The sequence below is a fragment of the Akebia trifoliata genome, chromosome 5 (genome assembly GCF_017979445.1).
Source record: "Akebia trifoliata isolate Shusen 1 chromosome 5, ASM1797944v1, whole genome shotgun sequence".
In the NCBI taxonomy this organism is placed as follows: Eukaryota; Viridiplantae; Streptophyta; class Magnoliopsida; order Ranunculales; family Lardizabalaceae; genus Akebia; species Akebia trifoliata.
The window spans coordinates 35,091,632-35,117,876 of record NC_141379.1 but is presented as its reverse complement, the minus strand read 5'-3'; the positions used below and the strand labels follow the sequence as shown (position 1 = coordinate 35,117,876).

General features: G+C 33.1%; 3 protein-coding genes and 1 long non-coding RNA gene across 7 annotated transcripts; 2 read left to right on the top strand and 2 right to left on the bottom strand.

The window, feature by feature from the left end:
- LOC147402579 (uncharacterized) lies at window positions 1-3,517 on the bottom strand. Of its 2 annotated transcripts, none has more exons than XR_015178925.1 (2): window positions 3,183-3,517; window positions 1-308 (listed from the first exon to the last, which is right to left on the bottom strand). It is a non-coding gene; the product is annotated as an uncharacterized LOC147402579 (long non-coding RNA). The 2 variants fall into 2 exon arrangements; XR_015178924.1 differs by lacking the exon at window positions 3,183-3,517 and adding an exon at window positions 515-573.
- Window positions 3,518-9,097: 5,580 nt separating this feature from the next.
- SFR2 (Glycosyl hydrolase superfamily protein) lies at window positions 9,098-16,268 on the top strand. Its single transcript, XM_086444275.1, has 10 exons — window positions 9,098-9,495; window positions 11,690-12,053; window positions 12,256-12,394; window positions 12,565-12,731; window positions 13,470-13,691; window positions 14,084-14,255; window positions 14,357-14,590; window positions 14,687-14,836; window positions 14,975-15,104; window positions 15,288-16,268. The coding sequence occupies exons 1-10, from the start codon at window positions 9,315-9,317 to the stop codon at window positions 15,482-15,484; spliced, it is 1,956 nt and encodes a 651-aa protein (XP_086300401.1). The 5' UTR covers window positions 9,098-9,314; the 3' UTR covers window positions 15,485-16,268.
- A 958-nt stretch (window positions 16,269-17,226) lies between these two features.
- Window positions 17,227-22,839, top strand: SCPL33 (serine carboxypeptidase-like 33). 3 transcript variants are annotated; one of them, XM_086444276.1, is made up of 10 exons: window positions 17,230-17,584; window positions 18,048-18,155; window positions 18,489-18,584; window positions 18,705-18,797; window positions 18,905-18,990; window positions 19,508-19,798; window positions 19,956-20,098; window positions 20,757-20,852; window positions 21,656-21,761; window positions 22,618-22,839. In XM_086444276.1, exons 1-10 carry the CDS (start codon window positions 17,323-17,325, stop codon window positions 22,762-22,764), a joined length of 1,428 nt encoding a protein of 475 aa, XP_086300402.1. In that variant the 5' UTR covers window positions 17,230-17,322; the 3' UTR covers window positions 22,765-22,839. The 3 variants fall into 3 exon arrangements, with proteins under 3 accessions (XP_086300403.1, XP_086300404.1, XP_086300402.1); XM_086444277.1 differs by lacking the exon at window positions 20,757-20,852 and having other exon boundaries at window positions 17,227-17,584; XM_086444278.1 differs by lacking the exons at window positions 21,656-21,761; window positions 22,618-22,839 and adding an exon at window positions 21,479-21,652 and having other exon boundaries at window positions 17,228-17,584.
- Window positions 22,840-25,723: 2,884 nt separating this feature from the next.
- LOC147402576 (uncharacterized) lies at window positions 25,724-26,245 on the bottom strand. The gene has a single exon (XM_086444501.1). It carries the CDS (start codon window positions 26,243-26,245, stop codon window positions 25,724-25,726), a length of 522 nt encoding a protein of 173 aa, XP_086300627.1.

Sequence of the window (26,245 nt, the reverse complement as noted above, 5' to 3'; positions counted from 1 at the left end):
TTAAAATCTAACAAAATAAATAAATACACCAAAAAAACAAAATTTTACATTTTACATTTTTTAAATGGAAACCATATTCATTCAAATTTTACATGTGCAATCATAGTCCAACATGCCCCGTTTTCATGGTGTCGATTTTAATATACATCCCAATGTTTAAAGAAGTTTTTCAAAAAATATCTTCTACCAACTTCACTTCTCTTGTAGAAATCAAAACCAACATATGTCTTTCTTGGTCCTTGGAAGAATGACGCAGCGATTCTTAAGGATAATATACATTCCTACTTCTTACGACATATTGCCGAAATCTGTGATTGAAAAATTAAAAAACATTGTCAGATATATAATAATGATACCGACTACCTAAAGCAATCCAAGTAATTATGCAAGAAAGATGAATATACTAAATTACAAAATAAAAGAATTCTCATAACTATCATGGTCAAACATTTAATTATTTTATTATAATTTTTTATGTTTAGTGTCTATCTACCATATAAAGTAAAAAAAGTACCTCTGTTCAATAAAACTTTATTCGAAATTTGGGCCAATCAATAATATCACCGCATGTCAGCTGGGAGGGTTGGAGGATAGACCAGGTTCAGCTCAAGTGGCAGAGTAACCAGCCCAAGCTGACTAACCCAAACTCAGCCTGAGTTTGACATTCTAAACTTGGGTTAGCCCAGGCTAGGTAGTTTTGGGAAAGTTGGGCTCATTGAACAAGTCTAATTTTGATTACTTTTCTTTTCTCTAATTTTGATTTTTTTCCTTCCTATAAACATATTTAGCAAGAAATAATTAAAAAAGCACAAAAAAAAAAAGTATAAGCGCAGCCTAGTAACAAAGTTCGGATTTGGTAATTATTCGGTGAAGGTTCAATTTGGATAAATTTTGGAAAAAAATTTATAACCAAACATATAAAATAATGATTATGCTTTTTTAAATGAGAAAAAAAAATACTAATATCCAATAGGATAGACAATAATTTGTAAATGGGCAATTTATCTTGTAATTCCCCAATTGAAAGTTAAGATCACAATAAGTTCTTCAAGTAAATCAAACTTTTGAAAATAAAATCATAAAAAATTATAGTATGAAATATTTATTTGTCGTTGAAATTATATAAAAATATAAAAAATGAGTGGGACTACACGTAGAGAAAAGTAAAAATTTAAAATTTTCACATTTTCTTTATATTTTAATTTTACTTCAACAATATTTACTTTAAGAAATCTCTTTGTAAGTATTTAATTAGACTACCAATTTTATTATAATATTATAAATTTAATTATAGTATGAAATATTTATTTGTCGTTGAAATTATATAAAAATATAAAAAATGAGTGGGACTACACGCAGAGAAAAAGTAAAAATTTTAAAAATCCACATTTTCTTTATATTTTAATTTTACTTCAACAATATTTACTTTAAGAAATCTCTTTGTAAGTATTTAATTAGACTTCTAATTTTATTATAATATTATAAATTTACTATTCAGATATTTGGATTCTTATGGGGTCCTTGACCTAGCTATCTAGAACCAGACCCAAAAATGATCAGGTCCATATTGGTAGACCCAAAATCGACACCCTTAGTAACAATATACAATTTTCTAAAAGGTTCCAATTGTTTCGAATGGCATATTCTAGCCAAAAATCCTTAATTCCCCTTTCTACAAGACGTTGAATAAGTTAAAAATAATTTACCCTAATAGTTAAGTGCTTAAAGATAACAGATTTTTGAAGAAAAATCAATGATTTTTATTAGAGGTTGAAGTAGAGGACAAGTACATTTTTGTTAGTTTTCTAGTGCCGGCCAAGATCAAGGTCTATATATGTCATCACTTTCAAAATATGGGTATCTCAAATATTCCAGAAAACATTGAAGGGTTTGTTTGAATCACCCTTATTTTTTTAATTTATCTATCGATAATCCTGTTTTTAATCAGTTTAGTACTATATCTCAGGCATCATCACCCAAAGACTTTACTAAAGATTTATATTACAATATTTCCATTTCAAAGGTTCCCCATCATATTAATGCAAGTCCCCCACTGAAGGAATGCTTTTGGGTTGAAATTTTTTTACTAAGATACAAAGATCCATAATTTCCAAATAATTCGAAGAAGAATAACTACAGAGAAAATATACATCTCTTTCAGAAAAAAGAAACTGAAATAGATATTCCCACATGCGAACAAATGCATAAAGCATGAACCAATGCATACGACCTGGACAGGACATAGACCATCAGCTCAGTTGGTTGACATAATGCAACCTCAACTTTGAGGTCATTGGTTCAGTCCAGCTTACGCATAACAAAATGGGTAAGGCCGGACACAAGTTAAGACCCAACACACCATAAACACACAGTAGACATTCCATTCCTCCTAGTAAAAGAAAACATACCCGGCTACTTGCCAGAGATTCTACTCTTCCAGATCCGATTCAAGTATCTCTACATTCTGTGACCCCTTTAAACAAACATATGGAGGTGGTGGGGGATCGACGGTCAAAATTTGAAAACAGAGATTACTGACTTGATTAAAGATTTTTAAGAAACAGAATTAAAATAAAGAAATAAATATATAAAATTAACATCTAGAGAAGTGAACTGAAGCAATTTGCAGTCTGAACTACCAGAAAACACAAAACATGAATCAAATACATACAATTCCCTGTAGATGTCAATTTCAAATACAAAGGTTTAGGACGTAAATCAAATAGCAACGGAGAACGATCTAAACATAGAAGAACCTTGTGAATTGAACAGATCGATCTAATAGAATGAAATTCGGTAAAATTCAACAAACATAAATAAGCAAGGATTAGAGAATTTTGGCCATAAAAGATCCATTTTTTTAAATATATAATATAATATATCTACATATAGTCAGATAGAGAACCAATCAAAGATGCAAATTCATATATAGATGCCGATAAGAAACAAAAGAAATTGCATGCAATCAAAAGATCCACAAAAGTGTATAGATTGCTTGAACAAATTACTAAAAGAAAACGTAAAATTGTAATAATAATAAAAATAAAAAGCATAATTTTCAATGGAAAATTTGTAATAGAAAGGGGAAAATAAAGGAGATAATGAGAGGAAATCAAATCGGTATCAGATCTGCAGATCTGATTGAGAGAGAGAGAGAGAGAGAGAGAGAGAGAGAGAACTACCTCGAAAGCTTGTGCCGAAGAAGATGGTGTCGAACTTCACCTGATTTCGTAATCCCATGGATTGCTGAAGACTCTTTGTTGGGATCGAGAGAGAGCCGATTGAAAATCCGAAACGCTAAATCACGAAGGAGGATCTTGTGAGCAGAGATCGAAAATTAAAAAACCTAGAATCGTGAGAGACGAAATCGAATCGAGTCTGAGATTTGAGATTCGAGGGTTTTTTTTCGAGAAGAAAGTTCGAATCTGCTGTCGTTAAGGTAATAAGGTTTGAGTCTGAATGTTATGGATACAAGTAATACTGCCACCATAGTTGTTTTTAACGCCACACCAATTGGTGTAGCATTAGTAACGTGGGTGCGGCAATAGTAACTCGAGTAGTTATTTAATGACGGATTAGGTTAGTTGTTAATAATCAACAATTATGGACGTCGTTAAGGGTTAAACAACTAACAAAATCCGTCGTAAATAAACAACGTCCTTGGTCCGTCGTTTTTTGCGCCATATTTAGTCGTTTTTTCCGATTTGTGACGTAGTGTTATAAGTTCTTGGGCCTCCCCACTCGTTCTTGATATAAATCCTCGTGATTTTTTGTCAATGATTCCTACAATATTAGAATCATTGATCTAGATTTTTGACTTCACACAAAGGATCAATCTAAATTCCCAAACCAATTGTGAAGTATATAATCATTAACCACATGATTAATATATAAAATTCTATCCACAGCCTCTAAATTAAATAGTAGAACAATTCAAAGGGTGGCGCTATTTGCACACACCTCCACTCAATGTCAAAATGTAAAAAAAAATAATAATAATAATAATAAGTTAATTAATTTACAATGTTACCCTTATAAGTGTACTCATTAAACCCACCATAACCTACTGAATTGTTTGTACCTAATGAACATCGCTATGGATCTAATTTGAATAGATCGAATCGAGAGAGAGAGCAAGATTGTTTATTTAAGGAAAGATGAATATAGGGAAATTCAAGAATCAAATCAGATCGAAGAAAGAAAGAAAGATAGAGAGAGCAGATCGAAGAGAAAATTGTGATTTTGTTTGGAGTGAAGCAACATATTGCGATCGACACAACTAACGCCATAGGTATATCTCATGCCTAAAACCAAATTTTTGAAGAAAAATAAATAAAAAACATTCAAAAAAAAATTTGTAGGCTACAACGACCTTTTACTAGTGGCCGTCAGTGAATGTCATCGCAATAAATTAATATTCTTGTGGTATCTCCATAAAAAATTAGAATAATTATTGATAAAAATATTTAAAAATTATTGGGATTGACTTTGGTTCCTACATGCACCATTAGTTTAGGGCGCTAATTGCATTTTGGAGAACTAAAACTCTGATTTAGAGGGATAATATAGGCCTGCACACCACCTGGGTTGGAATTTGACTTGGGATTATTTATGTATTTGAAAATGTTACAGAAGGAAAATCTCCCTGTTCACTACTTCACAAAAGAATAAACTATTTGAATACTTCATTGGTTTCACCTTAAGTTTATCTCAAAATTTATGAGAAAGTAAACGAGGGACCCAACGTTTATTCACTGAGAATGAGACTTTAACTTTTAAAAAACTTGTACACTTGATCTAATCTAAAAGTTATGTGACTTTGTAGAAATTACCATATCGGAATAGTAACGATATTGGAGGTTTTAAAGTGAAAATCTCACAGGTATCTGTTAGAATAGTCCCACATCGCCTGGGTACTATTGGGAGGTGCAATGTATAAAGTGGGGGCAACCCTCTCTTTGCAAGTCGGTTTTGTGAGGATGAGTTAGGCCCATAGAATTTCACAATCTCAAGTGAGTATCTTGCAGGTTTCGCTAATTCTAGCTTCTAGCTTTGCCTTATTTGTTTTTTGCGCATAATCCAAATATTCAAGGGAGATATCAAAAAAACATATATATATTGAAAAATAAAAGAAGGCCACTTAAAAATCTATGGAACACTTACTTGGGCCAAGCCTGGAAAGAGATATGGAAGGAAAGAGCATCGAAAATCGGCCTCGATTTTAGTTTCTATCCTGCACGAAATGCCATGAACAATGATCATAAATAAATAACTTGAAATTAGATTGATGTCTCTAGCTATCTCTACCAAAATGGGGGAATTCAACTCTTAACCATACAAGCATCATGCCACAATGATAGGGTTTATATTGATAAATTTATCATGGACAATTAATTATATTTAGAAATTATATGCAATAAGAGTATAATATTTAAGGCCAAAATATTTTTTATAGCTTTTGCACCCCCCATCAAATCTTTCTTCTAAACAACCTTTTTGATTTTTTTTTTAATAGAACTAAGCTTATATTATTAATAACCTGCTTTTCTTAGACTTCTCTTATCCTTTCTTTTCTTTTTTTACATTATTTTTATATATATATATATAATAGGAGGAATGTGACACTAAATCGATGACACATGGAAAATGACTCTTCTAAAAACAAATGGTTTCGACCATTTAAATACATATCTGAAGATCAAGATTTATGCATATCTCAATAAAACATACCTTGGGATGTTTCTCCCAACGATATATAAATCTCAACCAATGGATTTAATATTTACAATCATATTTTTTTTTTCATGAGTCATCCTTCACAATTCACCATAACCTAGTAAATGAGAGAGCACGCTTCATGCTACAATGATGGTGGGTTTATATTGAAAAAAAAAATTGCCCTTAAATATTAGTTTCAATTTGGAGGCGAGAAATATATGATACTCGATAGCAATAGATTGGGAAAAGTACTTAATGAACCCTGATGGAGGAATTTCTTTCCAAATGCACCCACCCTAACTTTTCCACTATGACTAGATAGTCCAGGTAGTAAACTTTTCTTTCTTAATGCCCCCCCACCCCCACCCCCACCCCCACCCCCACCCCCACCCGCTTTCAATATCAAGATTGAGAATTCAAATCATCAAGAGCTAACTTTGATTTAATCGTCAAGATCTATCTTTTACAATCATTGAGATCACGATCTCGACATTTGAATATGGATCAATGATATGAGGTCAATGATTCAAATTATTAAGATTGGCAATTTGAATGGTTCATTTTAATGATTTAAATAATCAATCTCGATTATTTGAATTTAACATTAATCAAGTTGAGGGGTCATTAAGTAAACAATCTTCAGATTTGTACTAAATGATTTGTTAAAATATTGCGGCAAAAGTCAGGGTGCTTAGAGAAACTTCAATCAGGCTTCAAATCTCTATATTTATAAATGGATCCCTCTCAACCAAACTTCAAAATGAATACCACTGTTCACATTTTTATATATATATGGGTCCTGTCAGCAACAAACATTTTTCAAAACATGGGTTAGAGGTCTTGGAATGGGCTGATTTTTGGTGAGGAGATCATCTAGAGATCATCCTCACCAAAAATCAGCCCATTCCAAAAATTCTAGCCCCAGTTTACAAGTTGAAAAATCGTGGACCATCCATTTTTTGTAAACCATTTTTGATGGGGTTAGAAGTTTTGGAATGGGCTGATTTTTGGTGATGATGATCTCCTCACCATAAAGATCATCCTCACCAAAAATCAGCCCATTTCAAAACCTCTAACCCATGTTTTGAAAAATGTTTTGCCAAAATGTTTGTTGCTGAACATTTCCCTATATAATATATATATATATATATATATATATATATATATATATATATATATATATATATAGGTGAGATTTTTTAGGCACCTATCTCTATCACTATTTACTTTTTTTTTTTAATCATTTTTTCATAAATAAAACTGACCCATTGACACCCCTAGATAACCTATAGTAAATTGTCTGTACCTAAAATCCATCCATTGAAAACCCACATTTTCCTCTTCTCCTTTTTTTCCTACTTTTCTCTAACTCTCTTTGTTAATATTCATTTCCTTTTTGAGTTTTGTGAGAAGTTGAAAAATTAATTTTTTTAAATAAAAAAAATTCCAAATTATCTTATTTGTAAGAAATTTCTCTTTTTTTTTTTCCATTTAATAAGCAAGGGAGATGAAAAAATTATTATTAAAACCTCCAAAATAACAATTGGGACCGACTAGTTGCACACCACCCATTATCAATTGCACTCCATCACTTAAAAATTCCCTTTTGCATTCTTTTTGGATGATTACACTACAAAAATAATAATAATAAATATTGCACTCGTCTCTCGCTTTTTAATTCTTTTGTTCTTTCTCAACTATGCTCAAAGAAATTATAGTTAGTTCGGTAATTTTTGTAAAAAACATCTTTTTGTTTCGGAACTATGTTTACAAAGTTATTGTAGACATGAGATTTTCGTTTCTAAAGATCTCTACTACTTGGATTTGGAGTTATCATTATTTTTTAGAATAAAGTGTGAATAGACATCCAAAAGATAATTTTGAAAATTCATTTTTATTTGTAGTGACTCTTATACGAATAAAGGTCATTAATCTACTTAAGATCTAGATAAGGGGATTCATGTTAAAGGATAAGGAAGATGTTAAACACCATATTCCTTCCACCATATGTGATAATCTTTAAAAATGGTAATTTTTCTTTTTTGTAAATTCTAATAAAGAAAATCGATAGAGAAAAAAAAAATTTACCCTCAAACTAAAAATGATTTTATTTTGGGCTTAAATCACAGGAGTCACCTCTTTATGAGAGGGACTCCATTGTGTCTAGGCATACAAGACTTTTTTTTTTTATAATGAAAATAGACTTTCAAAACTCAGAAAAAAAAAGTGAGGAGGAGAAATAGAAAAAAGAGATGAAAATGGGAGAGATGAGGAAATTACATGGTCCTACTACACCCTACCGTGAAGTTTGTATTTTTCCTTCTTGAGACTTTTTGAGTTTTTGGTAGAATTATTTTTGATGATGTATTTTTGTTAGACTTTTAGAGAGTTGAGCAGGCGTCGAAGAAAGTTTTAGGGAGGTAGAGAGAGAGTTGAAGCTTTATAGGGGGTTCAAGCATTGGTAGGTTTGTGAAAGAGGTGAGTTTTTATAGATTTTTTAAGGGTATAATGTGGTGAAAATAAAAAATGTATGATAAATGACTTGAAGTTTGTGAATGAGATATAGGGAAGGTAACCTTAGTAAAAAAGGGGTTGAAATGGATTACTTGACCCATATGGGTTGAGTGTTATGTGAGATTAAGGGATGTGGGTATAGTTATGTTCTCTTAAAATACATAGATTTATTTTTAATTCTAAACAAATATTAGAAATTTAGTGCCTTAATTAAGTTAGAGCCAAAGAGAACACGAACAAAATCAATCACAAAACACGATCAAAGTAGAATACAAGTAAAGAATACAAAATTACAAATTAAAATAAAATTTAAACCCTGAAAAAATTAGGCATTGGAGTATTGCAAGTAGTAGGTTAAAATAAATGTTATAAAAATAAAAATAAATAAAAGATTTGTTAAGGTAGGCATGCAACCAACAGTTAGTGGTGTGCAACTAGTTGGTCCCTAACAATTTTAGATCGAAGATTTTTGATAGATTTTGTTCGATTGATTTAGATTGAACTTATTTTAATTGATTCGATAGGTGCGTATGGAACATTACAAAATATATTTGATAGGCACCTACTGAACAAAATTTCCTTATAGTCGATATCTTAGTATCAAATATATATGTAAAAGACTTGTAGGTATCCACTGAACATTGTAAAAATGATCCACTATTAACATATCAAACAAAATATTTCACACACAAAATTTCTCATATAAATTACTTTAACTCAAATGAATTTTAAGGTATTATGATTTTTAATCGAAACCTTTTAAGAAAGGGGTAGGTTACAAAGAAAAAGAGAGAGAGAGAGAGAAGAAGAGATACATTAGAGAGGTGGTTCACACTTGCCACGTTTGTTTTACACGTGGGGGTACTTTATAAACATAACCGGACTCATTTTGCTTACACTCTCATCACAGAACCGTAGATCCTTTGCTTCGGGATACTCAATAAAAAGATTTATGATTTTTAAACTGTCAGGTCAGGAAGCGTATGAAGAGCGTATGAAAAAAGAGAGTTCGGAAATCACGATTCTTTCTTATCTTTTTGTCTCTCTTGGTCTGAGTCTCTCTTTCGAACGCTGTTGTTTCCATGGCGTTCTTGCCTTTGTTCGTGTTGGCGACAAAACTCGCTGGAGTCTTAGTCACAGTCACCGTCGCAGCCAATGCTTTCTCCTTCTCAAGGTACCGGAGAAAGAATCTCCGGCCATTCCGATCTCCTATTGATGAATCTTCTGACACACTAGCTGTTTTTGATATCAACTCCACCAATGGTAACTCTTCTCTTCAAACCCTAAACCCTAATTTCTTAGCTTTCCAACCATGAGATTGATTTCGTGGACTTGTTGATTAAACGAACTTCAGAAACATAGAAATGCAGAAATTTAGTGGTTTAAAAAGTATATGTGGATCAGCTGAGTAGATGAAACCCTAATTTGTTATCACCTGTATTTATTTTATGGGTATTTTGGAGGTGATTGTAGAATCTTTGAAACCCAAAGTTCAAGTCTAGCTTACTCATAAAAAAGTAGGAATTAATAAGAGAGCTGCTATTAACACACCCACTTTTACTTATAATACGCCAATCCATATTTAAAGAATTGCTTAATTTCAAAAAGGATTGGTGGGTTGTTAGTAAATGCTGATGTGGCAATAGAATTTCTCATTAATAAAGTCAGTTGGTTGAGGAAAATGTTGCGCCCATAGTTGTTAAAGTGGAGGTGTACTCCTGTAGTAAACCGTTGATGCATCTCATTCAAATTGAAGGTAAATTTTATAAGACGATAATAAGACCGGCTTTGCTTATAGAACTGAATGTTGGGCAATCAAAAAATAATATTTTTGACAGATAAGCCTAATATAGATGAGAATATTGAGATAAATGAGTGGAAATACTAAAAATATAAAAGAATTATTTCATGAAATAAGAGTAATCTCACTAGATAATAAAGTAAGGGAAAGTTGATTGAGATGGTTTGGTCATGTGCAAGTAAGATGCTATAAGTCGTGTGCAAGTTGAAGGATTTAAAAGACTGATAGGAAGACTAAAACTGTCATGGATTGGGGTAGTGAACGCAGATTTTAAGGACTCTTGAATTAACAGAAGATGTGGTTTTTGATTGAATTGAATGGAGGAGGTACATGATAGTTTAATACTTTAAGTTGTTCATAGCTTGTTGGAATAAGGTTTTGATGATGATGTATAAATTTTTTTTTTGTAAGTAATGGCATTTTTATTCAATCCATCTCGTCTTCAGTTGGTCCAAGTCAATTGTTTTTTGGTTTGAATGTGTTTGTCTTCCCATTGGATCTATCTATAAGTAGAATTATTTGGTATGTTTTAATAAATTTCTTCTTCTCATACATTGGGTATATGACTGAAACTCCATCAGTTCTACATCTTTACATTCTTCTGTGCCCAAAGAAACTTGTTATAACCCCCTTAATTAAAAACCTAGTTAGTGAAACCAAGTCCGAAAACCAATTGACAACCCAAATCTCCATTTTGAAATGGAGACGAGTTTTTTGGAGCAACACTCCAAACCTCATTGTTGAATTGGCGGGGGTTTCCTATACACATGGAAGTGAGGTGGCAGACTGAAGGAATTCATGCTTCTCCGCACCTCTGCATCTCTCTATGCAGAAAGTTCCATCCTGATAGCATGATACAATGCAACAAAGACACTCATCCCTTTCGACCATTTTTTCCTATTTAAAAATTCAGTATATGCAATTTTATTATTATTATTATTTTATTGGACACGGGGGGGGGGGGGGGGGGGTTGCACAACCTGTGATATAGTGTATGTGCATGACATGGATCAAGACACTGTCAACGTGGTCCATTCATAGGATTGGCCATCAGACGGAAAGTTTGGGTTGGCCATTTCAGCCCCTCCACAAAGAGAGAAAAATTCACCACAATCCAGTAAACAAGTCTGTGAATGTCTATCTGGAAAACCTTTTTTTATTAGAAAATCGTGGGCACCATCAAATGAACTTGGGGAAGGAAAAACCGGGTGGGGTGCTGTACCCAGATACTTAATTCAATCTTGTATCATAACTTTGAAATTTGACATGTTTTCTCCTCTGTTCTATTTTACTAAATATCAGAATTTTGTGTTGCTTAATGAAAGAAGGGGTGAGGGGCTTGTCGTAAATTTATGATGTTTGAATGTGCCACCTCGGTGAGGTGGTAATTTCTCTGCGTGGCAGTACCATAGACTTGAGATCAAAACCCCTCCTTCACCCTTACGCCTATCAAAAAGAAAAATAAATAAATAAATTATGATGTTTGAGGACAACCCTTGACGTAAATTTTATAATGTTTGAAGGTGCCACCTCAGTGAGGTGGTAATGTCTCTGTGGTGCAATACCACAGACCCAAGATCAAAACCCCTCCTTCACCCTTATGCCTATCTTAAACAGGAAAAAAAATAGTTATAATGTTTGTATGAATCTCTGTAGAGGAGGAAAACAGCATAGAGAATGGGTTCTTCTTTGGATTAGCAACAGCACCAGCCCATGTTGAAGACAGACTCAATGATGCTTGGCTTCAGTTTGCAGAGGAACACCCCTGTGATGACTCAAGTGAGGTGCAGAATCCACAGACATCATATGCATTAATGGCTTCAGCTATTGGTGATGGTGGTTCCCAGCAGGCTCATTTACCTGCAAAGGAATCAGAAAGAACTAAAAAGAAGAAGAAGCCTCTTAAGATAGCCATGGAAGCCATGATTAGAGGGTTTGAGAAGTACTTGGAGGAGGAAGAAGAACCTGCAACAAGCGAATGTAGTCATAATGTAGCCGCTTGGCATAATGTTCCTCACCCGTAAGTTTGAGTTCTTATTGTTGTATCATATGAGCATCTGAGTTGAATGCATGACAGGATGTAATTAGTTATGAAGTTGACACTCCATGAGGTTTTCTAATTACCTTTGAGATTTAAGATATAATTGCTTTACAATGATGTTCTTAAGTAGGTTGCTGACAAATGAAGAATTGGATTAATTTGGGCCTCGAATCATTTTCAGGGAGGAGAGACTACGATTTTGGTCTAATCCTGATACTGAATTGAAGCTTGCTAAAGATACTGGAGTCAGTGTATTCAGAATGGGAATAGATTGGTCAAGAATAATGCCTGAGGAACCACTCAAAGGACTTAAAGAAAGTGTAAGTCTGGTTTATATTTTTCTAATTTAAAATGCTTCTTGATGTTCCTTGTGTCCATCCAATAGAATTGGTTTCTAGACACCAGACAAAGGATGTGGTGTTATTTATTGGTTATCCTATTTAGAGATAAATTTTGATGATATTTTATTTTATTTTTTGGCATGACATAGGTTAATTATGCAGCACTGGAGCGATATAAATGGATCATACAAAGGGTTCGCTCATATGGAATGAAGGTGATGCTAACTTTGTTCCACCACTCACTTCCTCCATGGGCTGGAGAATATGGAGGATGGAAGCTTGAGAAAACCATTGATTATTTTATGGATTTTACAAGGTTAGTTTCTTGCTTGTTGATCAGTTTTTCATTTTATCAATTTCAAGTTTTTGTAGTGTAGATTAGTTCCGTCTTTTGCTGTAAGCAACACCACATGTTATATCATTTTGGAGTACTTCCAGACATGTCAAAGTGCATCTGGACATATTTCAACGTATGCGTCCATGTTGAAACATTTCTGTGCAAAGCTTGCTGTTTCAAGTGTATCTTCAATCAAAACCAACTTGAATTATATTTATACCCACCAGCTGATTGTACTAGACATGGAAAAATGTTAGGCTGTGATTTTAGTTAAGCTAGAAACCCTTGTGTGACTCAGTTAATGCTAGTAAGTTGAATAGTAAGATGGGAGTCAGTCTCAGCCAATTCATTTTGAATTTGGTTGAGTCCCTTAGACTTGTAGATCTTTCCACTCAGTTGGCTGGAAACTGAGACAACTCAGCTGAGACATGTCGACTCTGTATGGTTTCCATTTCACAAGCTATTAGGACAATGAAGATAAAATCAAGGAATGTTATATCCTCTTTATACGGTACTTGGTTCCAAGCATGACAGCACAAGATAGTTTAAGTTGTACTTGTATATTTCCATTTCTTTGATGCCATTGTATTCTGTGGTTAACATCTTGTAAATTACTTAAAGGGTCTTCTGTTGTACTGTGTGGTTTAGCTCATTATTTACTTTACCACCAATTTTATGTACTCTTAAAATTACTAAAATTTTCTTTATTTGGTGCAGGCTTGTTGTTGATGACGTGTCAGAGTTGGTTGACTACTGGATAACTTTTAATGAGCCTCATGTTTTTGCCTTGCTAACTTACTGTGCAGGTGCTTGGCCTGGTGGTAATCCTGATACGCTAGAGGTTGCAACATCTGCTCTACCAACTGGTGTTTTTATGCAAGCTATGCATCATATGGCCATTGCACACTCGAAGGCCTATGACTATATACATGGGCAAAGGTTTTTTATATCATTTCCTTGCATTTTCTAGGATTGGATCTACAAACCAGTAACTCAGCGAAAAAGGAATTCTGTAAGAAATTTCAGATAAAAAAAATGGATGGAATATTGAGCAAATGTAAGTTAGTTTTACTTTAGACCGCTAAAAGGTGGTGGGACCCACCATTCATCGAGTCCCACCTAGGGACCAAATATGATGCCTTAAAATAATTTTTAACCATCTGCTTGATTGACTTTTTGATACCGATTAGGCCATAGGTCGGTCTTAACTTGATTTACGTCAATTTTCTCTTTCCATCCTTCCAAATGAATGTGATGAGTCTGATGGTTACATCATCCAATGCGTGACACCTTTTGATGTTGGAGATCTCATTGATGTGTTTGCTTGGCAGAAGTTCCTTGTCAAAGGCAATTGTTGGAGTTGCTCATCATGTTTCATTTATGCGTCCATATGGTCTCTTCGACGTTGCTGCTGTTTCACTAGCTAACTCCTTGACCATTTTCCCCTATATAGATAGTATCTGTGAGAAGCTGGATTTCATAGGGATAAACTACTACGGACAGGTTGTTACTTCTCCAATATAGGGAGAAATCATTAAAGCGGTCCTTGCATTCCATTATATGGATCTAGTTTTACCTCGTAGCATTTGTGTTTCTGGTCTCAGGAAGTCATCTCTGGAGCTGGATTGAAGCTTGTGGAGAGTGACGAATACAGTGAATCCGGGCGTGGGGTTTACCCCGATGGCTTGTTCCGGGTGTTGCTTCAGTTCCACGAGAGATACAAGCACCTAAAATTACCCTTCATCATTAGTGAAAATGGGGTTTCTGATGAGACTGACTTGATCCGACGGCCGTACTTGTTGGAGCATTTGCTGGCTGTATATGCTGCCATGACAATGGTTTTCACTCCAAACCACTTTTTTGGACAGTTCTTTGGATGGATATATGTCCTCTGTGTATGCTGATAGGTTGTTAACATGTTTACGGTTTTACAGGGTGTTCCCATACTTGGTTACCTGTTCTGGACTATTTCAGATAATTGGGAATGGGCTGATGGGTACGGTCCCAAATTTGGACTTGTAGCTGTTGATCGCGCCAATGATCTTGCACGCATACCACGCCCTTCATACAATTTGTTTTCTAGGGTAACAACTCTTAATGGGGTTCTACGTGAATTTTGTTCTTTTCCTGTGTTCTTATTGTTCATTTTTTGTGTTCTTTTTCCCTTCCATAAGAATTATTTGTGATGTTCGGTCACAGTTTTGATGCCATCTTACTTTCAGGTGGTGACCACTGGGAAAATTACAAGGCAAGATAGAGCGCGTGCTTGGACTGAACTCCAGAGAGCTGCTAAAGAGCAAAAACCACGACCATTTTACCGAGCGGTTAATAAACATGGTTTTATGTATGCGGGTACGTCACTACTATCATTTTACGTGATTTAACTTGATATAGAATCCATGGTAGAGATTAATCTTTCCTCTTGTACTGCATTTATAACTGGTAACTACCATCTATAATGCTCGGACTTGGATTATATATTTTTCTTTTGTTTTTTTTTTACTTGTGTCGCCAACTGTTTACCAATTTTAACAGGAGGCCTTGATAAACCCATATGGAGACCTTATGTCCAAAGAGACTGGCGGTTCGGACATTACGAAATGGAGGGTCTGCAGGACCCATTAAGCCGCTTATTGAGATTTAGCCTCCGACCTTTTTCACTCAAAAAGGGGACACACGCTGAAGACGAAGACGCTGATCTGGTTCTCCAGCCTCTTGAATTAAGCCTCTGAATGCTCTTCTTTATAGTACTATATAAAATCTAGTACCTTCACTCTCTGCTGAATATAAGTTGTGCCTCTTTTCAACCAGATACATTAGCTCTCTGGCTTGCTAATCGTTTCAATTTCACTTCTATTATTCCATGGATGTGTCAATCCCAAAAATGCTTAAATGGGTGTTGCCCATCTCAGCATATATTGCATGTAACATGCTTCTGCACTCCAAAGTGGTGCTAAGTCCGATTAAAGTTGCAGAGATCTTTAGGCAATCTGTGATCTGAGTTTCCTCTGAAGGAATTTTGTATCCCTATGAAAGCTTGTTATTCTAGGACTAGCAGACTGGATTGTTCACGGGAATGCAGGATCATGCGAAAGGATTTGATGGGAGATGGCAAGCAATGAACTCTGACATCAAAAGCCTGGGAATAGACGTAAAATGCCTTGAACCCACCAACGTTGTAAAAGATCTATATAATTTTTCTTTTAATGATTTTGTTTCTTTACCCAGGCTTTAATGTTGATTATGTAAAAGGATTTGGTGGGAGATGTCAACCAACAAACTTTCATACATGAAGTGCGTGAATAGATGTAAACTGCCCTCAACCAACTAGCTTGGAATATTTTTTTGTTTGCTTATGTATTGGTTCATAATGTTTTTTTTGTTTGTTTTTGTGTGCGCGCGTGTGTTTTGTAGTTTTTGTTTTTGGGCTCTTGTCTTTGCATATTTTTTCGTTTCTAAATGATTTCTCACCTGTAAAAATTATTTTATATTATCATAGATTGATTATTTTAATTACTGTCAGCATGTTAAGTTGTCAAAAATGTCCACTTGCTTATAAAAAAGATGAAAATAAAACCTTAATGTATGGATGGATCTATTTAAGAATATTTATAATTTGAAATATTAGATAGTGTGAATTTGTGTCAATAATACACCATTCTTTCATTATAAGTAACCTTCTTATTTCATCAAACTTGAAAGAACAATTTTATCTTTTACCCATATAGAAGGAAAGTAGATTAAAATTTTCGAGCTCGATGATTTGAATGGCTCATCTCGACCATTGTTGCCTTGTAATTGTCCACTATTTGAGTATGATATTTTATCAGGGTGAGGGACATTAAAAAGAAAGATTTTTACCAATTGGGTTGTTATTGTACCACCCACAAAACACAGGGTGCATTTTAAAAATTGAGCTTCTATTGCCACATCAAATTTTTTATAAGAGCACCATGTGTTAAATTCTTCTTTGGATTTTTTCCCGAAACGTGCACAATTTATGTCAAAATTCCGGTTTTGGTACACTATTCATTTTAATTCCCAGAACATGTCTCTCCAATGAATTTGTCATTTTAATAATCAACGAATTCGTAGATAAATTACCAACGAGATCGCTAGTATTTTATCAATGAATTCGTAGATTATAAAATGACGAATTTGTAGATAAATTATCAGCGAGATCGCTAGTGTTGTATTAGTGAATTCATAGATTATAAAATGACGAATTCAATGAAAAAAAAACATGTTTTAAGAATTAAAATGAACAATGTATCGGAATTTGGTCTTCTTTGATATAACATGAATTATTAGTATGCTCATAGTAAAAGATGGTCTGGCAATAGAATGTCTCTTAAAATAAGTCCCTATTGTAGGGTCCATTAAGTAATTATAATAATTCGTCAACATCTCACGATATTTATTTTATTTTATTTTGTCGTATAAAGAAAAATTGTCCCGTGAGTCCTCTCCCTTGTTGCCTTGAATGAATCTCTTCTTATATGTAGATTGCAGAACATAGATTCCATATATTTGTAACATTTATGAGAGAGAGAGAGAAAGAAAGAAAGAAATGACCACATCACATCTTCTCTTGATATTTCTTCTCTCTTTTTCTTATTTGATCATCACTATTCAACCATCAATAACATACACACAAACCCAAGAATCTGATAGAGTAATTAATCTTCCAGGACAACTTTATAACTCATCATTCTCACACTTCTCAGGCTACATCAATGTTAATCAAGATCATGGAAGGGCCCTCTACTACTGGTTCTTTGAAGCTCAATCTCAACCATCCGATAAACCTCTCCTTCTTTGGCTTAATGGAGGTATGTGTTCTTCATTTACTACAAATTACTAACTGTCCTTTATTCTAACTTAAAATTTTGTTTCTTTTGGACTATAAATTAAAAGTGATTATCTCATTATTATTAGAATCAGAAATTGCTTAAAATTCTAAATGGGTAGGATCCGTTTCTTGCATTTTTATACTAAAGTTCAATTATGTATTATATATCACAATTATAGTAAAAGGGTATAGGAGATTCTGATTCTAGATTCTAATATCGATTTCTAGAAATGGTGCACCTAAATGAGATTATAATCTATGGATTCTTAAAATCAATTTTTATAAATTTGAACTTAAATCCAAACAAATAACTCCTTAAATATACCAACCACTCTAGAATTTTTATTTTTAAGCTAGTTTTTCTTGTAATGAAATAGGTAGGATTAATCATGATTGTTCTTATTAAATTGTTAATTTAATTTAATTTATTTTCTATTTTGTAGGTCCTGGTTGTTCATCTATAGGATATGGTGCAGCTGTTGAGTTGGGTCCTTTTAGGGTAAAGAGAGATGGAGGTGGCCTTGAGTTCAATAATTATGCTTGGAATAAAGGTTATTTATTTATTAATTTATTTATTTATTTATGAGAGTTACTATTGCCACACCAACTGTGTGCAATTCTGTGGTGATTTACATATGAATCAGTGTGGCATTAATAAAATTTGGTGTGGCAATAATAGCTCTCTTTATTTATTTATTTATCTATCTTCTCTCTTGTTCTTATAAGTATTTTGTCCATATCAATGCGTTATCTGAAACAAAAGGATGAGGGGATGATATCTTAAGAATCTTAATTTAAGGCTAAAAACAAAAAATATTTTAGGATAATTACATTACTGCCATTACATGTCTTTATTGAAATTACCATTTTACCCCTTCTTGCAGAAGCAAATTTGCTGTTTGTGGAATCCCCAATTGGAGTAGGGTTCTCTTACACCAACACATCCTCTGATCTCACCAAACTGGATGATGGGTTTGTGGGTAATATATAAATAATTGAATCCCCCCCAAATATATATAATCAATTAAAAAAAAAAATTTTAGCCAATTGGATTGACTCCTTCATTTTTATTTTTTATTTTGTAAATGATCACTAATTAGCTGAGGATGCATACAACTTCTTAGTTAATTGGCTAAGTAGATTTCCACAGTTTACAGCCCATGATTTCTTTATAGCTGGGGAGAGTTATGCAGGTAAGAAAATTTAGTCCTCATAATTTAATTCCATCATCATTGTTGTCATCGAAGTTCTATCTAATATCGAATTATTCTTTCTTTTTTCTTTATTTTTTGGTGTGTAGGTCACTATGTGCCTCAACTAGCCGAGCTCGTTTACGACCGAAACAAGGATGGGAAGTACCCATTTATCAACCTCAAAGGGTTCATAGTATGTAAGCCCATGCAGAAATTTTAATTCTACCTACAAAATAACCTAGACACAAGTGGATTATACATTTTTAAATGTTAAAATTCCAAAAGTTCCATTGATCACCCAATTTGATATAAGGAAATCCTCTTCAATTTTTTAATTATATATAGGGTGAATTACAATTTCATGAGCTGAAAATGAGTTATTTACCATTCCGAACACTTTTCATTTTAATTACCAAAACGTGAACAATCACGTTTTGATTAAAAAAATTAGAACAAAGTGACTATTTTGCAGGTTTAAGGTGACAATTTGTCAATTTAAACATGTGAAATAGTCACTTCAAAAACCTACGAATTTGTTATCGTTCAAGTTTTGATAATTAATTTGAACAATGAGTCAGAATCGTAAATTCATCAAAAGTTGATCACTTTTTCGTAAATATCTCTAATATATATATGCATGCAATCCATAAATGAACAAGTACTTTATTTGATCACGAATGTAATTGGCGTAATTAATGGATGATTTGCAGTTGGGGAATCCTGAAACCGAAGACTATTATGACTCCAAGGGATTATTGGAATATGCATGGAGTCATGCAGTTATATCAGATCAAATCTATTTACAAGTGAAACAAGTATGCGACTTCAAGCTCTCAAACTGGACCGACGAATGTGTCAAGGCTATGAATGCTGTCTTTCTACCATACAGGGAGATCGACATCTACAATATCTACGCCCCGACTTGTCTTCTTAATAACACATCTTCATCATTTGTAGATGATGGTGTTGATAAGAGATACGTTGGGACTTCCCACTCTAAGGTGATATAAATCATTAATTACGATGATTTGGCCTTAAATGTATTAGACCATATAGAAAAAAAAATTATTCTATAGTGCAAGTTCCAACATTATCACATATGATAATTAATTAATTAATTAATTAATTAATAATGATGGGAAGTAAATTTAATTACAGGAAGGAAACTACGGGTTGAGGAGAATGAGAATTCCAGGAGGTTATGATCCATGTTTTTCAAAATACATCGAAGAATATCTCAATAGGGCTGATGTTCAATTCTCTCTCCATGCAAATATTAGTGGAAAGTGGAAGGTCTGCAAGTAAGTAAATTTACTTACTTACATTTCATTTTATTTACTCATTTTTTTTATATGTATATGGGGAATACTAATGATCAAGATCTTATGGGGACGTTAGCATTGTCTAACACTTTTTTCAATAATATTTTTCTTTATTTTGCCTTTTAGTGAAAAAGACAAAGGTATATTAATCTTTTTAACAATAAATACATTTATTATGTTAGCATTGATTGCCAAAATATTTACCAAAAAACAAAAAATATTTAATTCAAAATACTTAAATGGTCATAGTATTTATTGTATAAAAGATCAATACAACCTTGTCTTTTTCACTAAAAGACAAAATAAAAATGGGTATTATTGGAAAAAAAAATGTTAGACAACGTTAATGTCCTTATGAAGTATTTGACGTTAGCATTCTCCTACATATATTGCTATTACAACGGTCACTCACACCTCCCTTTCAAAAAGTCATATGCGCAATTAGTTGAGTCGACGGTCAACAGGACCCTGGAAGGTGTCCCCAAGAAATTCATAGTTTCATGGGGGTTTGAACACTTCTACCTTCCCTGAAGAGCATATCAAGGCTTGGCTTGCCACTAAGCCAACCCTTTAGGTTTTCTTATTTATATTATTATATGCATTTTTTTTATATTTTCTTATATTTTATTGTTTGCAGTGATTCCATATTAAACACATACAATTTTACGGTCTTTTCAATTCTACCAATCTACACCAAACTTATTAAAGCTGGCCTCAAGATATGGGTCTACAGGTTCTCTCCAACTTTGCATTTTTCATTTTTTCCTTGGATTGTTTAAACTTTTTTGCACCATATTTAAGTGTGAAAAAAAGTATATCAATCATATTATATATGTTTTTAGACATACAAGGTCTATCTAGGGGTGTCAATGGGTTGGTTCAGGTTTGATTTATATAGGAATCAAGATCGAAATTACTACTTTTTTTCGATTCTAGTTTTTATCGCTTTTGGTTCTGGCTCTCAAAATTTCTCTCTAAACGGTTTTGATTCTATATTTTTACTAGTTACTATCGACTTTGATTCTCAATCAATTTGATTTTAAGAGACCCAATTCTAATTGATTCCAATAACAAAACGGTGTTTGATTATGGTTTGATTTGGGTTAAATAAATACCCAGTAGGCATATTTATATTTTGTGGACTCTCTCTTTAGATGGTGTTCATAGATTAATAGAAAATGGTCCAAATAATAGATTATTGACGGATATATCCCCTTAATGGAGTCCATCAGGGATGCCAAGTTGTTTGGATTGGATCGGGTCTATTGGATCTCAGTCTTTTGGTTCAAATCCGATTCAAAAACATGGAACATCCGTGCAATATATTGTTATGATAATATGATCTGTTTTAACTTAAAGGAGAAGTTGCCGAGATTTCAAATTCTCGCGGTAAAGATATAGAAGAGAAGAAGAGACATCACTTTGTTAGATACAGCTCAAAAGACTGACAAAAAGTTGGTCAAATAATCACGTGTGTCCAACTGATGATCACATGATGATGTATGTGATGCACTCGTGTGTGTTGTAAATGAACAGCGGTGACACGGATGGAAGGGTCCCTGTGATTGGCTCCAGATACTGGACCGAAGCTTTGGCTCTGCCCCTAAAGGCTCCGTGGCGTTCTTGGTATCACAATAATCAGGTCCGTCTGTTTTCTGTTTTATGTGGGCCCTGCACCAATTATCATTTGATCAGGAGAATCCTGATCATTTTTAATCTTTAAAAATATATATATGCTAAAGTGACTTGAAATAACACTGAAGTAGCACTGTTCAAAGAAGAAGTATGTGTTATTTTGAGTCGCCGTAGTTAAGGATATAGAATTTCAATTGCCACACCAACTTTTTCTAATGCCTCCCCAATTCAAATGCAACTCCGAATTATGTTACATCTTGGGGTGGCATTAGTAAAAATGCCACCAAATTTTACATTTAATCTTATTATTATCAAAGGTCATTTTCATGAGCATGAATAAAATTACAATCCCACAACCCCTATAATCATATTAGTTAGCTTTAATAAGAATAAAGATTTTCCGACTCCCCTTATGACAGACTCCCCATCTATTCTCCTGACATGACATGTGATAGAATCGTAGATTTTCTTTCTTGTGATACACAAAAGCACATGTTTATGGGGATGTGCATCCCTAGGAAAGAAAATCTATGGTTTTGTCACATGCCACGTTGTAAGAGTAGAAGGGGAGTCAGAAAATTACGACTCTTTTAATAATTTACAAAAATATTTTTTTATTAAGTTATCTTCAAAATTAGCTTAATTAATAATTTAAATTACAAAAACTCCTTACAATATATTAAATGACAAAATATGATATAAAATTAGATTATATACTTGAAATTTTCAAAAAAATAATAATAATAGTAATTTATATAAATCGTAATATTACAAGACTATAACAAACATAGGGAAAATCAGGAAAATTATAGTTTGATGTTCATCATCTTATGTTTATTATATTAATAATTAAATAAATGCAGGTGGGAGGAAGAATAGTTGAATACGAAGGACTAACATTTGTGACAGTTAAAGGAGCAGGACATTTGGTTCCTCTCAATAAACCCAGCGAAGCTTTATCTCTTATACACTCTTACTTGTATGGTGAAAACCTTCCAATCCACAGATGAAATCGAAATTATCGATTTCTTGATATTGTATGAACATGGGTTTAATAACTTTGCTCGATCCATCATCTTCTCAAATGGTGATCTTTCAAATTTTTATTTATAATACACCAACAAATATGATTTCATGTTCAACCCAAGTAAAATTTAAGAGATGTTAGAGCAACTCCAAGTGGAATATCTAAAATGGCTATCCATAATGGATAGTCGTATGTTGTGGATAGCTATTTTAGATATTCACTCTAATCATGTTATTCACTCTAATATGTTGTGGATAGCTATGTTGTGCATATGCACTCTAATCATGTTATTCAAAATGACTATCTATTAACATTTTTTGTTTAATTCAATCAAACGATCGTAAAACCATCCCAACTGTCATGAAGTTGCCTCCAATGGCCATAAAGTGTCTTTAGAGTAAAAAAATAGAGATTCTCAAACTCCTCTAAAATGGTTATTGAAAATATCACTTTCTAAAATGAAGAGAGAGATGGGTAGTGCATTGGAGACCATAAAAAGGGTTTTTAACCATCCAAAATAATAGTTTAGGGGTGGAGAGTCAGTGTTGGAGTTACTCTTATATCTCTTTCATTTAGCTCTTCCCCTCATTAATAAAAGAGTCTAGAACATATATTCTAAGAGATACTCTTGATAGAAGAATAAAAAATGAGGATTTTTGCTCTTTATCCTTTAAAAAAGAAGAAAAAAGAAGAATGGTTATTTACATCTTGGTGTGTTATATGTAATAGTTGGTGTAACAACAAATGTTCTCAAATAATAATCCAACTTTTCTAAGATATATTTGATCTAAATTAAATTTGTGTTTTTACTACCAAGATGGGTGTAACAAAAAAAGTTTCTTAGAGATCACTAGCCTCTATTGTACATTTGAGACCAAAATCGTTTGCATACATTTAAGTTTTTTATAAATAAATAATTATTTAAAATTTTTAAAAAGTAGTTTCTCCCAGAATTACTGTCTACTTTATATACAAATAATATTTAAGATTTTTCATAAAAATATGAAATTAAATGTATAGAAATGTAGAGTAAGTTCAAGAAGAACTAAGAAACAAAGTGCACAATACATCATAATGAAAATCATAAAATCCCTTTTACTCTAATTTCATATGAATTGGGGTGTTGTTAGCAAGAATTGGGGTGGTAATAGAATCTCTCTACAAAAATAAACCACTAAAACAGGCCCATGTGTACTATTGCAATCCAGGTGTGCTTCATCACTGAGGCCCACATCTTTAATCTAACGTACTCGTCACTTCCAACTACATTCCAACCGACACAACAAATATAATGAGAACGTTTTGTACAAAATTAATTTGGCTCAAAGCATATAGTCCAATCACAATTTGGCTCTACTAATTGCTGTACTTGCCCCATTAAACAACAATATAGAGGCCATATGAGTGGTAGTTTCTTAAGGAACCACATCAGAGAACTCATTTAATAGGAGTCAGACCACAGTTGGGACATAATTGAAATCCATATCCTTTCACTCCATTAAGGCCAAAACAAAACCAAATCTCTCAAAAGCTTTGGTGAAACTTGGCAAATGTGAGAAGATTGGGGACTTGCCCAAATTTCAGCTTAGGCCTACTGTCCTTAGTTGGGCCATCAACAAATCCTAAGTTTTTATTAGCCCATCATGCACAAACTTACATGGATGTAGACAATCTACCGAACAACATAAATCTTGTTTTGTGTAATTGTTTTTCATTTTTATCTTTTGCTCTATCTTGTTATGCTTTCACATAAGTTAATTTGACACACAAATTCCATCATGGAATCAAAATTCATTCCATAGGCGATATTATTGAAAAGAGACAAACTGACTAAGAAATTTACATGTTAGAAATTACGTTAACGATTAAACTGAATTGCAACACTATCAAAGACTTATAATAAAATATAGAATGGAAAAAATAGATAAATTTTCTAAGCAAAGCTATATATATATATATATAATATATATATATATATATATATATATATATATATATATATATATATATATATATATGTTTTAAAAAAAATTATTAAGAGATAGAATGATGTTTGTAATTAGAATCAGGTCTACTTAGAATATGGTTGGCGCATTTACCAAAAAAACTTCCAATTAGAAGGATAAAAGTTTTTTGTTGTTAAGAGAAATTCTTTAAATTGCACCCCTTGTCCATTGGACAATTTCTCCCAAAAGATGGTTAGCCAGGCAACCTTTATTTGAATAATTTAAAATTGACCAATTAATTGAATCATTGAGGTTCATTTATTTGAAAAGATGGATTTTAACACATCATTGTCAACTTTTCAAAGATGTGGTTTTCACTATTTTGGAAAACATTTAGTTGACTTATTATGTTCTCGTTCCCCTCAAATTACATCACTACTAAAAGTGATTTATGTTGATATGTCGTTGGCTGAGCATGAAAAGATTCTTTAAAAACAAAACAAAAAATCTATCATTAAATACAAAATTGACTCTTTGTAATATGAAAATTCACGTAAAATTAACCAATGAGTTTTAAGTATAATGGTTAGGGCCTCCCTTCATAATTTGAATTCATGCCCCTTTATTGTCTATACACGAGAATTTATCCTAACTTACTTGATATATGTGATTTAATTTGTGAGGTATTGTGTATATCTGAAGGATTTGGGAGAGATGGTGCTACGAGAGTATTGCCATGACGTATTGTAATAAAACATAATGTGATACATCAAGTTATTATCTTTATATAACCTTGTTACAGTTCTTATAATCAATTGTCTAAGAGTAATCAAATCTTATTATTGTAAACATAGAAAAATAACTTTCACAAAACAAGGTTTACTCGATTTTATTGTAAAATCCAGTCGGACCACCGGTTCGGTCTGGTATCTAGAACACTGATCACATTAAAACTAATTAAACCCATAATATATAAAATACTTGTAACAAAAGCCTTTAGTTCACCAACTGTTCCCCCACTACTACTCCATTCCCTTCTTTGCCTTCTACCTTCACATCAACATCATTTTCTTTGATCACAAAGGCCGATACAGGAAAAGTCTTACTCAGACCAGCAGGAGCCTTGAACGTGATCTTCCCATTCGGTGGATCGTTAACATAAACTTCATTAATAGAGACCCATATCCCTAACTCCTTAGACTTCACTCCTGTCATCTTCTTGATTCTATTCTTCTCAGCAAAGCCAGTGACTTCAGCTCCATAAGAGATAAGTCTCCCAATACTCTCAAAGTTGTGTTCTTTCTTCACATTTCGTTTGAACCAAACAAAGCCAGTATCCTTAACACGACCACATTCTTCTATGTTGTCTAAGGGAAGGAGACCATTGGGTAGACCTACTTCTTCAAGAAGCTTCTTGACGCTTTCTTTACAATCTTCAGCTCCTTGGAAAAATTCATCAGCTTTGGCTTTGATCTCTTTTGTTACTACAGATACTTTCTTTTCTTTCCATATTTCCAT